The following is a 14,901-nucleotide window of genomic DNA, read 5'->3' as shown; positions in this document are numbered from 1 at the left end:
ACTTGGCGCCCTAGGTGACCATCTAGTTTGCCTATTTGGATGGGCTGCCCTGGTCCAGAGCAGTGAATCATGGAGACGCACAACAGGCACTCTCTGCTGTAGGTGGGCGCTTTGGGCTCTCAGGAGTCTTCAACACTTGCAGTAACACTGCTTTGTCATGACACGCTAGCAGATAAAGCATGGCACATGGTTTAGGGCTTACCGCTCTTCAGATTCTGCAGTTATGTGCAGTAGCACATAGCCTAGTGGCTTTGTCCTGGACTGGGGAGATGTAGGTCCAAAAATCCAGCTAAGTGGGTCATTTTGGACAGATTGTGCTAATCCCAGCTCAGAAGGAAGGTACATCAGAGAAAGGATGCTGTCACCTCTGCAGAGAGGCTTGCTGCCTCTCTGGATAAGACTGTTAACGCAGAGAACTCTGTGTATGGCTGCTGCAGTAGCAGCTCATTGTCCTGCCTGTCTTATTTTGCAAAACCAGCTCTCCCCACCCCACTCACTAGTAAAATGTACCAACGTCTTACTCTCTGGTTTAAATACTCAGAATTCTAGGTGACTTGACTACTTCCTTTTTACTGCAAAGGTTCAAATGTGACCCTATCATCTCTCCTTCCTCTCCAAAAAACATTGCAGAGAGAAGGCTAAAGGTCATCAGCCTAAAAATGCACAAGCCATTTTGCACATCTTTTCAGTAAGAGGCATACTAATGGAGGTCCAGGATTTCTCACATGCATACAACTCCAATAGGATCATTGCAGGAGAGAGGGGAGAGCCACAAGTCGCTGCCACCCTAGCTACTCCTGGTTCAGTGAACTCAGGTTGCAGCATCTCAAAGAGGAAGGGGGTGTACGAGCCAGAGGAATGTAGCAGTTTGTTGGGCAGGGGAAGAAGGAGATAGCCAAGTAGAAATTGAACAACACAAGAGACGGTATAAGAGTTATGCGAACAGAGAACCAGCAACAGAGGGGGATCTAGGGATCAGACCCAGTGAGGGTTTGGGGGGGGGGAGTTGAGTCAAATTAGAAACCAAGCATGTTTTAATCAAGTTTGAGAAATGGGTGTCAAGCTTCAATCCTGTGCATACCTTAGATGGAAGTGAATCCCACCGAAATCAGTGGAACTTACTTCCAAGAAAACAGGTTGGGCTGCACAACACCATTATGCTAAAGGAGGAGAGCCAGTGTGGTATAGTGGCTAGAGTGTTGGGCTGGGAGTCAGGAAATCTGGGTTCTAGTCCCGACTCAGTCATGGAAGCTCACTGGGTGACTTTGGGCCAGTCCCAGACTCTTAGCCCAGCCTACCTCACAAAGTTGTTGTTGTGAGGATAAAATGGAGAGGAGGAGGATTATGTATGTCGCCTTGGGTTCCTTAAGGAGGAAAAAAGGTGGGATATAAATGTAAAAAATAAAATAAATAAACCACACTCAGTGGCAGAGCACCTGCTTTGCAGTCAGAAAGCCCCAAGTTCAATCTCTGGCATCTCTACCTAAAAGGATCAAGTAAATGGCAATGGGAATGACCTATTTTTCCCAGAGACCCTGGAAAGCAGGTCACAGCAGATAATACTGGACTGGATGAAACAACAGTTTGACTCAGTATAAAGCAGCTTTCTATGTTCCTAAAGACAGTTAAACTAAAATCAAGTCACTTACTTCTGGGAGTAAAACTTAGCATAAGTGGTTTGAAGATTCCAAATGTTCGAACTGCAACTTAAAGGCCTTAAAGAAGAAAGCTAGCCAAGTGTAGCAGTTCTGGGAATCTGCGTCCAAACTTAGGAATCCGATGTCATCAGTGCAGCGACGAGCAAAAGCAAAACTCTCCATTTATGGCAAGCAATTAATCGTTTATTTTCCACAGTTGAGTGTGCGTGCGAATGGCATCGGTCTTCACACTTACAGCCAACTGTCTAAAGACTTTTTCCTTTCTTCTAAAAACTCAGACAAAAACTGATCTGCCCTTTTTTGCAAATATTTGTGCAGAGTTTGTTTTAAGGGGGTGGGGTTGGACCCTTTGTTTCATCTTTGCCTGGGTTAAGCAGATTAGATCACAGAGTCACGATTTTAAAACAACAACCACTGTATTTAAATTATTGCATGGCATACCATCTCAATCTTGATTTGCATGCCACATTGAGGTTTTGCCTCCAGTGGTGTTAACTGTAACAAGTTTAGATCCTCTGTACTCACTGATACTGTCTGATAGCTCTCTTGCCATTACCACTGTCTTAGTTTGAGCATTTTTTTCTTATTATCTGACAAACTGAAACAGGAGGGCTTAAGCAATAGGAGCACACTGACAGTTTCATTATAAAACCCATTTCAAGGGCAAAATCTTTCAAGGTACTTGGCACATGGCGTTTCTTCCTACTGAAAGCCACCATCAAAATGGATAGATCTATTCCATCCCTTTAGTGTACTGCACCCTCAGCAAGATATCAATATATATCCACCAAGGCATTGTGGTCTTAACAGTTTCAGAGTCAGCAGCTCCACGTTGCCTGTCCTTTTTAGCCCTTGGGGTTGTCATGCTCCAATAGAGCAACCTCCTCATTTCCAGGGCTCCAAATATTCCACAAATCCAAGCAAGCATTTTAAAAAGGGGGAGAATGTTATCTGTCCTGCATCTAACAACTTGAGAATCTCAGATGTCTTTCTTTAAAAAAAAAAAAAAATCACGTTTTTATTCCTTATGGCTATGTAGTTTAAAATACATAGGCAATGTCTGGTGAAATCTTTACATCCAGAATGACCAGGCTTTGGAACTCCTTGTCTTTCCGTATGACTAAGGGCCAAAACTATCATTATTTTAAATCTATATCTAGCAGCTATGTCTCCCCCCCCTGCCATTTTGACTCTAGAGCAGGTGCAGGGGCCCAATCCAGATCTGGACCCTAGCGTGGGAGGTAGGGGGAGCTTTTAAGATCTGGATTGAGGGCCCTACACCTACTCTAGAGTAAAAATGAAAACTATGTAGCCATTAGTTACAGATTTAAAGTCATGACCTGGTTCGCACATAACAGCCCATGTTTTAAACAACCCATGGGCTGGCGGAGATGAACAGGAGGGAGCATGCTGCCTCCCGTATACCCGCCAGTTCCACTTTTACCCAACAACCTATGACCGGCCCATTTGTAGATTGTTGAGTGTGACAGGCAAACCCAGACCAATGGAATGTTTAGGGGGCTAAACAATCCAGCGGTTAACCCTGTAACGAACCACAGGTTAACCACTGGGTTGTTGAGCCCCTAAACAATCCAGTGTTCCTATGACCTGGCTGATCACAGGTTGTTGACTAAAAGCAGACGTGGCTGCTGTTCTCTCCCCTCTCTCTCTTGTTTAATCCATGGACTGTTGTTACATGCGAACTGGCCCAATGTCTGTTTTGGCCCCAACAGAGGCAAAACTACATAAAGTACATAATTTGTACACCTCGCGGATTTTAGTTTTTCTTGACATGAAATTCAGATTGCCTTGGCAGAGAGGGGGATTTCCAAGAACAAAACACCCCACAGTTGTGCCCATAACCATACCAGCCTCTGTTAAGAAGAACTGTGAGTTACCTCCTCCCCACATGTTTATGTGCTTGAGTCAACAAGCTGCTATAAGGTCCTAGACTTTGGACCAAGAAGTGCTTGCTTACATCCCACAGCTGCTGCAGCCCTTTACATCCCTACAGAATAAGGTCCTCTGTTGCTGCTAAGCAACAGAGCTACACGCATGACGCCAGGCTGTGCGGCGAAAGATTACACTTCCCTATGTGCTGCTGCAGCAGGAGTGCTGCAGGCCCCTTGTAAGAGCACTACCTCATGCAGGGCCCTAACAGCAAGGCCATTTCTGGGTAAAATCCAACACAAGTCCTACTTAGAGTAGGTCCACTGAAATCCCATTATTTTCAATGGGTCTACTCCAAGTAGGCCTTATGTCGGATTTTACCCTCTATATTTTTCATCAGCCACAAGACACTGGGACAGGGGAAGCGGGAGAGAAAGAGGCGAGAGCCCTGGTCACAACAGATCTAAGCATACAACAGTATCTCCAGTCATAACCTCCTTTATCTTATTTTACTCCACCTGTCACATAAGAAGGAAATGTAGATTATCAGGAGCTTGGACTAAACATAAGATCAGACCGTTGGAAGCTGATCAACCAAAACATCCTGGAGAGGATTTTGTTTTTCAAGTTAAGCTGCAACATGGGAAACCAGACAGAGACAAAGGACCAGCTAGCTGACCAGCAATGAGAAGCATGAGAGATCTGTTAGGCCAATCTTAACCAACCTGGCACCCTCCAGATGTTTTCAGCTACTACTCTCATAATCCCCAGCCAGCATGGCTAATGACCAACCTGGTTGGCGATGGTGGCAGTTGTAGTCTAACACATCTGGAAAGCACAAGGTTGGGGAAGGCTGTATTAAACACTTGACTATTAGATAACATCCAATTAGGGATATTCAAGCCATAAGTTAACATTAAATGGGTGGGTGCAGCAAAAACAGCAGCAACGTATTTAATTCTACCTTCCAGCTCTAAGATTCAGGGCAACTTATCAGTGCATTTCCTATCCCACATCATGGCCATCTGTTGATGGGGATGGGAAACCACAAATGCCCTGAAGTTTAGGACATCAAAAAGCTGTCCTAGATAGTACAGAGAGGGAACTTGGAATTAAACATGTGGTTGCTGTTTTCAGTGGCAGTTATACATTCAATGCGCTGTGTAATTCCTGCTCCAGTGCAACTAAAAAAATGCATTTAGGACAAGCCAGTATGCACTTCAGCCATATTAGTGCTAAATTGGGCAGCGAGACCAGCAATGTGTGATCCTCAGAATCACCAAGATTGTACCTCCTGGAGCAATGCAGAGCTTGCAGTTTGCACACAAGTCTCAGGCTACATTTAACCAAGGGCAAGTTCACATGTCCCCTTCATGGATCACTGCCTTGTTGTGGCGAAGGGGCTTGCGTAACTCAGTGAAGCCATAAGCTATGCCGTGCAGGGCCACCCAAGACGGACAGGTCATGGCAGAGAGTTCTGACAAAATGTGGTCCACTGGAGAAGGAAATGGCAACCCACTCCAGTAGTCTTGCCAAGAAAACCCCATGGAACGTATCACAAGGCTAAAAGAGATGACGCTGGAAGATGAGCCCCTCAGGTCGGAAGGTGTCCAATATGCTACTGGGGAAGAGCAGAGGGTATTTCCAAGTAGCGCCAGAAAGAGTGAAGCGGCTGGGCCAAAGCCGAAAGGACACTCAGCTGTGGATGTGTCTGGTGGTGAAAAGAAAATCCGATGCTGTAAAGAACAATATTGTTTAGGAACCTGGAATGTCAGATCAATGAATCAAGGTAAGCTGGAGGTGGTCAAACATGAGATGGCAAGATTGAACATCGACATCTTGGGAATCAGTGAACTAAAATGGACAGGCATGGGCGAATTTAATTCAGGTGACCATCATATCTACTATTGTGGGCAAGAATCCCTTAGAAGAAATGGAGTAGCACTCATAGTCAACAAAAGGGTGGGAAAAGCAGTACTGGGGTACAATCTTAAAAATGATAGAATGATCTCAGTATGAATCCAAGGCAAACCATTCAACATCACAGTAATTCAAGTCTATGCCCCAACCACTGAGGCCGAAGAAGCTGAGGTTGATCAGTTCTATGAAGACCTACAACACCTTCTAGAACTAACACCAAAAAAAGACGTCCTCTTCATCATAGGGGATTGGAATGCTAAAGTAGGAAGTCAAGAAATCACCGGGATAACAGGCAGGCATGGCCTTGGTGTCTCATCCTCTGCCGTCCCCTTCTCCTCTTGCCTTCAGTCTTTCCCAGCATCAGGGTCTTTTCCAGGGAGTTTTCTCTTCGCATTAGATGGCCAAAATATTTGAGCTTCAGCTTCAGTATCTGTCCTTCCAATGACCAGTCCGGGTTGATTTCCTTTAGGATGGACTGATTTGACCTCCTTGCAGTCCAGGGGACTCATAGAAGCTGAGGTTGATCAGTTCTATGAAGACCTACAACACCTTCTAGAACTAACACCCAAAAAAGATGTCCTCTTCATCATAGGGGATTGGAATGCTAAAGTAGGAAGTCAAGAAATCACCGGGATAACAGGCAAGCATGGCCTTGGTGTACAAAATGAAGCAGGACAAAGGCTAATAGAGTTTTGCCAAGAGAACACGCAGATCATGGCATCTGGCCCCATCACTTCCTGGCATATAGAAGGGGAAGAAATGGAAGCAGTGACAGATCTTACTTTCTTGGGCTCCAAGATCACCGCAGACGGTGACTGTAGCCATGAAATTAAAAGACGCTTGCTCCTTGGGAGGAAAGCTATGGCCAACCTAGACAGCATAGTAAGAAGCAGAGACATCACCTTGCCGACAAAGGTCCGTCTAATCAAAGCTATGGTTTTCCCAGTAGTAATGTATGGATGTGAGAGCTGGACTATAAGGAAGGCTGAGCGCCGAAGAATTGATGCTTTCGAACTGTGGTGCTGGAGAAGACTCCTACGAGTCCCCTGGACTGCAAGGAGGTCAAATCAGTCCATCCTAAAGGAAATCAACCCTGAGTGCTCATTGGAAGGACAGATAATGAAGGTGAAGCTCCAATATTTTGGCCACCTAATGCGAAGAGAAAACTCCCTGGAAAAGACCCTGATGCTGGGAAAGACTGAAGGCAAAAGGAGAAGGGGACGGCAGAGGATGAGATGGCTAGATAGCATCACCGATGCAATGAATATGAACTTGAGCACGCTCCGGGAGAGAGCGCAGGACAGGAAGGCCTGGCGTGCTATGGTCCATGGGGTCACGAAGAGTCGGACACGACTGAACGACTGAACAACAACAAGTTCACATGTTCCATTTCACCACAGAGGTAAACTTTCACATTCCATCATTGTCTCCCTTTGGCAGCTAATTGCCTGAGGAGACAATTATTTTCCGCATGAACTATCTGCAATACCTGTCTTGCATGCCCAGGTTATCATGTAACAGCCGCAATTATCGTATGGAAAATGACAGGGTTGTAGCCAATGGTGTCATTCTGCCAGCAGAAGGGAAACCGCTGGCAGAATGGACTTCTCCTCCCCTCTGCAGTCCCCCATGCCCCCAAATCTGCTCTGGAGGACCGGGGGACCTTCCGGAGCAGATTTGGGGGCCACACATGGGGAGTAGAGGACAGGGATGTCCTGTTACACTAATGGGGTTCTGTTTGTGCGGTTATCTCCAGGCCATGGAGCTCATCCTAAATGAGGATGCTACAAGCCCAGCTACAGAGCTGAATGATACTACTATTCTCAGCATCCAAATACTCGGGCTCTTTGCATATCCACTGGCAACATGTCAGTGCTCAAACCTGCAAAGAGTTACACTCAGTGAAAGGCTTAAAACATGGAGCTCCATTAGAAAACAAAGGGATGGTCCTTTTTGGCACATAGGTTAATTAATAGTTTGCTTGGCCTTCTTCTGCTGCCCTGTAGCATTTTGCTTTTGGGCCACAGAAATGGAGATTGGTCTAATGTTACTTTATCACACCCAAATCAATGCTAGCTAAGGTGACTGAAAGGTGTAGAGAGATGCATTTCTCCTTTTAAGGATACAGCTAATAACAGATGCAAGGAGATTCTGGCAAAAAGCTATATGCCTACTGTTTTCCTCCTTTCCAATCCAGATATTCTTGTCCCTTAGGGGGTCGCTTGTTTAACTCTTCCCTAGTAAGGAACAGGGATGATGCCAAGATTTTTTTTATGAAAGCTGCTGGTGGAAGGATGGGGTGTTTGGGTGGAAGGATAGGAAAGAGCACACATTCTCCAGGAAGGGTATCTATACATGCTAAGAAGTCACTGCAGAGAGAAAAAGGGTGGAAGACAAAGCTGGAAAACCTAATGGGATTCCCTCAAGGGATATATGGTCCCAGAAGGAAGTTGTTGGGAGGACAAAATATGGAAATATGGTATCAAATGATGGATTAAATGTTATGCATTCAAGAGGAGAGCATCAGAGATGAAAGGGAGGAAAATATACCATGAGGATATTAACACTTGCAAGTCACAGGGGGATACTAAAACGCAGCAACTGCTCTGCAAGCAGCTGTGCATGGACCTCTTTCCCCAAGCCGCAGCCATTAGCAATATGGTGCAAGCTTCTTCCTTTCTTCCCCGGACCCCCAGTGTAATTTCATTTGCCCCTTTATGTAAAGCATAGAAAATTACAGAATGATGGTGCCAAACTCCCTTCTAGACCAAACAGCTGGAGGGATACCAGAGGAAGAAGTCAGGGTTTAAGGCCAAAGGGCCTTACTACAGCATAATTATAGCTAGCAATACATATTGTTCAGAGCACTTTACATGCATTATCCTGCTGTAATCCTTACAAATAACTCTGCAAGGAAAGCCAGTATTATTCCATTTGGGGTGTGGCCTGAGGCTAATGGCTTGCCTTGGTACTCTGCAAATAAAGAAGGAAAGGGGAAGCAAAAACCTGGGAAGCTAGAAGAAGCAAGGAGGTTCATCCACAGACAGAATGAGGGGGCAGGCAGGAACTAATGGAGTTAGAGTCAAAAGGAAGGAGTGCAATGGTACATCCCAAGGGTAGGCAACCTGGTTTCCTCCAGATGATCTGGACTACAACTCCAAAAATCTCTGACCATGCTGACTGGGACTGATGGGAGCGAAAGTACAAAACATCTGGAGGGAACCAGGTTGCCGACCCCAGTGTATACTCAAGATCACTTCACTGAGGTTAACAGACACTTGCCTGATCCCCTGTGGTAAGCAAGGAAGGTCTCGGGGCAGTCTGAGGGCACATAATGCAGCTCCAAAACAGTCTGGTTCTGAGACCATCTGAGAATCCCACGGATGCCGCCTTGAGTCCCAAGATGGAAGAATGGTGAGGCAGGAATCTATTAAATAAATAGCCTCCAAGTGGTCCAGCAGGGAAGCTTTAGGAAGTCAGATTTTAATTATGATTTTGGCCACAAAAAACCCAACATATGCATTTGTGGACAGGCAGGAAAACAAACGAGCGGCATTATCCAATGTTAGTCCTTCACAGAGTTGACCCATTGAACTGAACTGGATTTAAATTGGTCATGACTAGCTTAAGTCTCATTCATTTTAATGGGTCTGCTCTACATAGGACTAACTCTGGATACTATCCATGTTTTTTAGTGGATAAGTAACTTTCATGGGCTTGTTCCTATGGCTGCATTGGATCACCACCCTCAGCCTAGCTGGGTTACATAGACTGGACAAACATCTCTCTTTCAAGGAAGTATTTGCAGCAGGAGAACGCTGAAATCCAAGTAAGCAGCCAGCCAGCCATGCATGCGAAACCAGGAACGGGGAGTCATTCACGAAGATCGCATCCAGAGTAAGAGGGGTCGAGCGTGTGCATGCGACGACGGTTCAAACCTCGGTGTCCGAAAGTCGTCTTAGTTAGCTGCACACACAACCCAGGCAGGAACTAAAGGGATCGTGGGAAAGGCGCATCCTGCTACACAGGGCCATTCTGCGCTTACACCTCACTAAAACCGGGAAGGGAAGGGGCGAGTCGCTCTTACCCAGGCGGGCAGCTCGCTCTGACCCAGGCTTCGGCCCAGACTCGTGGCGCTCACGGCCGTCTCTCCGTCGCCCAGGAGCAACCCTGCCGCCCGCAGCGATCGCTCCTTGCCCATCCGCCGGCCCCGCCAGCCCATGTAAAGAGCCACGCCGGCCACCACGAAGCCCAGGCTGAGCCCCGCCCGACCCGCCAGGTACACGGGCAGCAACCACAGCAAGCGCCGCCCGATCGCGCCCAGCGCCGCCAGGGCTTCCGCAGACCCGATGCCCCCCGGCAAACGCGAGCCGGAGGGCGCCTGCGGGCCCGGATCCGGCGGCGGCGCCGCAGCTCCCTGCTCCGGGCCCTGCTCCATGGCGGCGGGCCGACCGGACAACCACAGCCCCCGAGCCTCGCACACTGCGGCGAAGCCAGCGACTCCGACCTCGCGCGGCTGTTGCGGTCATGGACCGAGGAGGCGCGGCGCGATTGAAACCACGTCTCTACCCAGCCGCTGATTGGAGGAGGGGGTTGCAAGGGCGGAGCTAACGGCGAGGCAAGCCGCGCTCTCCGCATCCTTGGATTGGACGAGATCCAAGGAGGAGGAGCCGGAAGGACAGCGAAGCTGCGCCCCTCGCGTTCTGATTGGGCAGCTGCCCTACCGGGACAATGAAACTAAGCAACGGCTAAAGCCCTGCCTCTCTTTTTTCTTCTCCTGTTGGTTCCAACTTGGAGCGATCCGGATGGGCGGACCACCGCAGGCAAATAACTCTCCTCGTTCTTTGACGGGTCAGCTGGCTCTTGAGGGAGGGGCGGGGCACTTTTGCAACGCTTCTGCGCTCGTAGCCTCAGGGGATCTTTTGAGTGGAGCTCTGTGGGTCGGTCGGTCGGTCGGTTTCTTTCTATACCGCCCCAAAGCTGAAGCCTTTTGGGCGGTTTGCAACAATTGTGGTGATTAGTATTATTAATTTGTTGTTCAGTCGTCCAGTCGTGTCCGACTCTTCGTGACCCCATGGACCACAGCACACCAGGCCTTCCTGTCCTCCGCTCTCTCCCAGAGTGTGCTCAAGTCCATATTCATTGCATCGGTGAGGTGATGCTATCTAGCCGTCTCATCCTCTGCCGTCCCCTTCTCCTCTTGCCTTCAGTCTTTCCCAGCATCAGGGTCTTTTCCAGGGAGTTTTCTCTTCGCATTAGATGGCCAAAATATTTGAGCTTCAGCTTCAGTATCTGTCCTTCCAATGACCAGTCCGGGTTGATTTCCTTTAGGATGGACTGATTTGACCTCCTTGCAGTCCAGGGGACTCATAGAAGCTGAGGTTGATCAGTTCTATGAAGACCTACAACACCTTCTAGAACTAACACCCAAAAAAGATGTCCTCTTCATCATAGGGGATTGGAATGCTAAAGTAGGAAGTCAAGAAATCACCGGGATAACAGGCAAGCATGGCCTTGGTGTACAAAATGAAGCAGGACAAAGGCTAATAGAGTTTTGCCAAGAGAACACGCTGATCATAGCAAACACTCTTTTCCAACAGCACAAGAGACGACTCTACACATGGACATCACCAGATGGTCAATATCGAAATCAGATTGATTATGTCCTTTGCAGCCAAAGATGGAGAAGCTCTATACAGTCAGTCAAAACAAGACCTGGAGCTGACTGTGGCTCAGATCATGGGCTTCTTGTTGCAAAATAGCTTAAATTGAAGAACGTAGGGAAAACCACTAAACCATTCAGGTATGACCTAAATCATATCCCTGATGAATATACAGTGGAGGTGACGAATAGATTTCAGGGATTAGACCTGATAGACAGAGTGCCTGAGGAACTATGGACAGAGGTCCGTAACATTGTTCAGGAGGCAGCAACGAAATCCATCCCAAAGAAAAAGAAATGCAAGAAAGCAAAGTGGCTGTCTGATGAGGCTTTACAAGTAGCTGAGGAAAGAAGGGAAGTGAAAAGCAAGGGAGAAAGGGGAAGATATATCCAACTGAATGCAGAGTTCCAGAGAATAGCAAGGAGAGACAAGAAGGCCTTCTTAAATGAACAATGCAAAGAAATCAAGGAAAACAACAGAATGGGAAAGACTAGAGATCTTTTCAAGAAAATTGGAGATCTCAAGGGAACGTTTTGTGCAAAGACGGGCATGATAAAGGACAAAGAAGGCAGGGACCTAACAGAAGCAGATGAGATTAAGAAGAGGTGGCAAGAATACACAGAAGAACTATACAGGAAAGATCTGAATGTCCCTGAAAGCCATGATAGTGTGGTCACTGAACTTGAGCCGGACATCCTCGAGAGTGAAGTCAAATGGGCCTTAGGAAGCATGACTAACAACAAAGCTAGCGGAGATGACAGTATTCCAGCCGAGCTATTTAAAATCCTAAAAGATGATGCTGTTAAAGTGCTGCACTCAATATGCCAACAAATCTGGAACACTCAACAGTGGCCACAAGACTGGAAAAGGTCAGTTTACATTCCAGTTCCAAAGAAGGGCAACGCCAAAGAGTGTTCAAACTACTGCACAATTGTGCTCATTTCACATGCCAGCAAGGTGATGCTCAAAATCCTACAATCTAGGCTTCAGCAGTATGTGAACCGAGAACTACCGGAAGTACAAGCTGGATTTCGAAGAGGCAGAGGAACTAGAGATCAAATTGCTAACATTCGCTGGATTATGGAGAAAGCAAGAGAATTCCAGAAAAAGTCTATTTCTGCTTCATTGACTACTCTAAAGCCTTTGATTGTGTGGATCACAACATACTGTGGCAAATTCTTAAAGTGATGGGAGTACCAGACCACCTTACCTGTCTCCTGAGAAACCTGTACGAGGGTCAAGAAGCAACAGTAAGAACCAGACATGGAACAACCGATTGGTTCAAAATTGGGAAAGGAGTACGACAAGGTTGCGTATTGTCACCCTGCTTATTTAACTTATATGCAGAGTACATCATGAGAAACGCCGGGTTGGATGAATCACAGGTCAGACTTAAGATTGCTGGGAGAATTATCAACAACCTCTGATATGCAGACGATACCACCCTAATGGCAGAAAGCGAAGAGGATCTCAAGAGCCTCTTGTTGAGGGTGAAAGAGGACCCTCTTTCCAGCAAAAGCTGGAAACCAGCAAAAGCTGGAAACCAGCAAAAGCTGGAAACCAGCAAAAGCTGGTTTGAAACTCAACATTAAAAAAACTAAGATCATGGCATCTGGCCCCATCATTTCCTGGCATATAGAGGGGGAAGAAATGGAAGCAGTGACAGATTTTACTTTCTTGGGCTCCAAGATCACCACAGACGGTGACTGTAGCCATGAAATTAAAAGACGCTTGCTCCTTGGGAGGAAAGCTATGGCACACCTAGACAGCATAGTAAGAAGCAGAGACATCACCTTGCCGACAAAGGTCCGTATAATCAAAGCTATGGTTTTCCCAGTAGTAATGTATGGCTGTGAGAGCTGGACTATAAGGAAGGCTGAGCGCCGAAGAATTGATGCGTTCGAACTGTGGTGCTGGAGAAGACTCTTACGAGTCCCCTGGACTGCAAGGAGGTCAAATCAGTCCATACTAAAGGAAATCAACCCTGAGTGCTCATTGGAAGGACAGATACTGAAGCTGAAATATTTTGGCCACCTAATGCGAAGAGAAAACTCTCTGGAAAAGACCCTGATGCTGGGAAAGACTGAAGGCAAAAGGAGAAGGGGATGACAGAGGATGAGATGGCTAGATGGCATCACCGATGCAATGAATATGAACTTGAGCACACTCCGGGAGAGAGCTCAGGACAGGAAGGCCTGGCGTGCTATGGTCCATGGGGTCACGAAGAGTCGGACACGACTGAACAACAAGTAGATATAATGGTCACCTGAATTAAATTCGCCCATGCCTGTCCATTTTAGTTCGCTGATTCCCAAGATGTCGATGTTCAATCTTGCCATCTCATGTTTGACCCCCTCCAGCTTACCTTGATTCATTGATCTGACATTCCAGGTTCCTAAACAATATTGTTCTTTACAGCATCAGACTTTCTTTTCACCACCAGACACATCCACAGCTGAGTGTCCTTTCGGCTTTGGCCCAGCCGCTTCACTCTTTCTGGCGCTACTTGGAAATTCCCTCTGCTCTTCCCCAGTAGTATATTGGACACCTTCCGACCTGAGGGGCTCATCTTCCGGCATCATATCTTTTAGCCTTGTGATACGTTCCATGGGGTTTTCTTGGCTAGAATACAGGAGTGGGTTGCCATTTCCTTCTCCAGTGGACCACATTTTGTCAGAACTCTCCACCATGACCTTTCTGCCTGGGGTGGCCCTGCACAGCATAGCTTATGGCTTCACTGAGTTATAAATAGTATTAATACTATTTATAATAATAATGGATAATAATGTATGGTGCTAGTTTTATTGTTGGTCTTTGCTGTTGCTTTTACTGCTGTTTTATGGTGTTTATGTTTTTATCATTTTTAATATTTTAACTGTTTTTATGTGTTTTGTTGCTGTGAGCCTCCTTGGGAGGGCTTCTGCTCTGAAAGGAGGCCAACAAATTTTCCTAAACAAATAATGGTTTATTGTGTTGGTGGGGGTGAGGCGATTTGATCATATCATGACTATACTGCACCAGTTGCACTGCTTAATGGTGTGTTTCCGAGCCAATTTAAAGTGCTGGTTTTTACCTTTCAAGCCTTAAACAGTTTGGGACCAGTTTACTTGAAGGACCGCCTTCACCCATATCAGCCTGCCTGCACCTTAAGATCAGCAAGAGAGGCCCTTCTTATTTGCTCACTTGTGAGGGCAGTTAGGCAGGCAACCACATGAGAGGGCTTTTTCTGCAGTGGCCCCACACCTCTGGAACAAATTGCCATTGGGGGGTTTGCCAGGCCCCACCATTGCTGGCTTTTGGGAAGGCCCTGAAAACTGAGGACTTTCCCTGATTGTTTTATCAGACTGGGTTGTAGGTGCAATTTTGTGTTGTATGTTTTGTCTTATGCTGTTATTTGTTGTTTTTTAGAATGTTTGCTGCTGTTAATGTTTTTGCTGTTTTTATTACTGCATCAGTTTTTATTATGTGAGTTTAACTGCTGCCTTGGGAGGACTCCTGCTCTGAAAGGGGGCCAGTAAATATTTTAAATAAACAGATAAATAAACTGTGAATTTTTAATGATTTTCCAGCATAAAAATCTTCCTCCCCTCTTCCCGGAAACTGACAAGGGAACAGATTTCCAGGAATCTTCACAAACTGCAAGACTGTCAATGGCTGCTGCCACCACCATCCCTCTCCAAAAGATGGTGTGAAGTAATCACTTTAAGAGTATAAGAAGAGCCCTGCTGGATCAGACCAAGGCTCCATCTGGTCCAGCATTCTGTTCACAC

At 46.6% G+C, this 14,901-nt stretch overlaps 1 protein-coding gene across 1 annotated transcript in view; it reads right to left on the bottom strand.

Moving 5' to 3' along the window:
• The window catches only part of ESYT1 (extended synaptotagmin 1), a 63,873-nt gene extending 53,878 nt beyond the window's left edge, over positions 1-9,995 (bottom strand). Inside the window, exon 1 of the mRNA XM_084837012.1 lies at positions 9,556-9,995. Coding sequence (XP_084693138.1) covers positions 9,556-9,906 — 351 coding nt within the window. The 5' untranslated portion in view covers positions 9,907-9,995. The remainder of the gene's footprint in view (positions 1-9,555) is intronic.
• Positions 9,996-14,901: the final 4,906 nt, after the last annotated feature.

The sequence above is a fragment of the Heloderma suspectum genome, chromosome 2, assembly GCF_057233095.1.
Source record: "Heloderma suspectum isolate Gila_16-S chromosome 2, 16-S_ref, whole genome shotgun sequence".
Taxonomy (NCBI): Eukaryota; Metazoa; Chordata; class Lepidosauria; order Squamata; family Helodermatidae; genus Heloderma; species Heloderma suspectum.
This window is presented reverse-complemented; position numbering and strand designations above follow the sequence as displayed.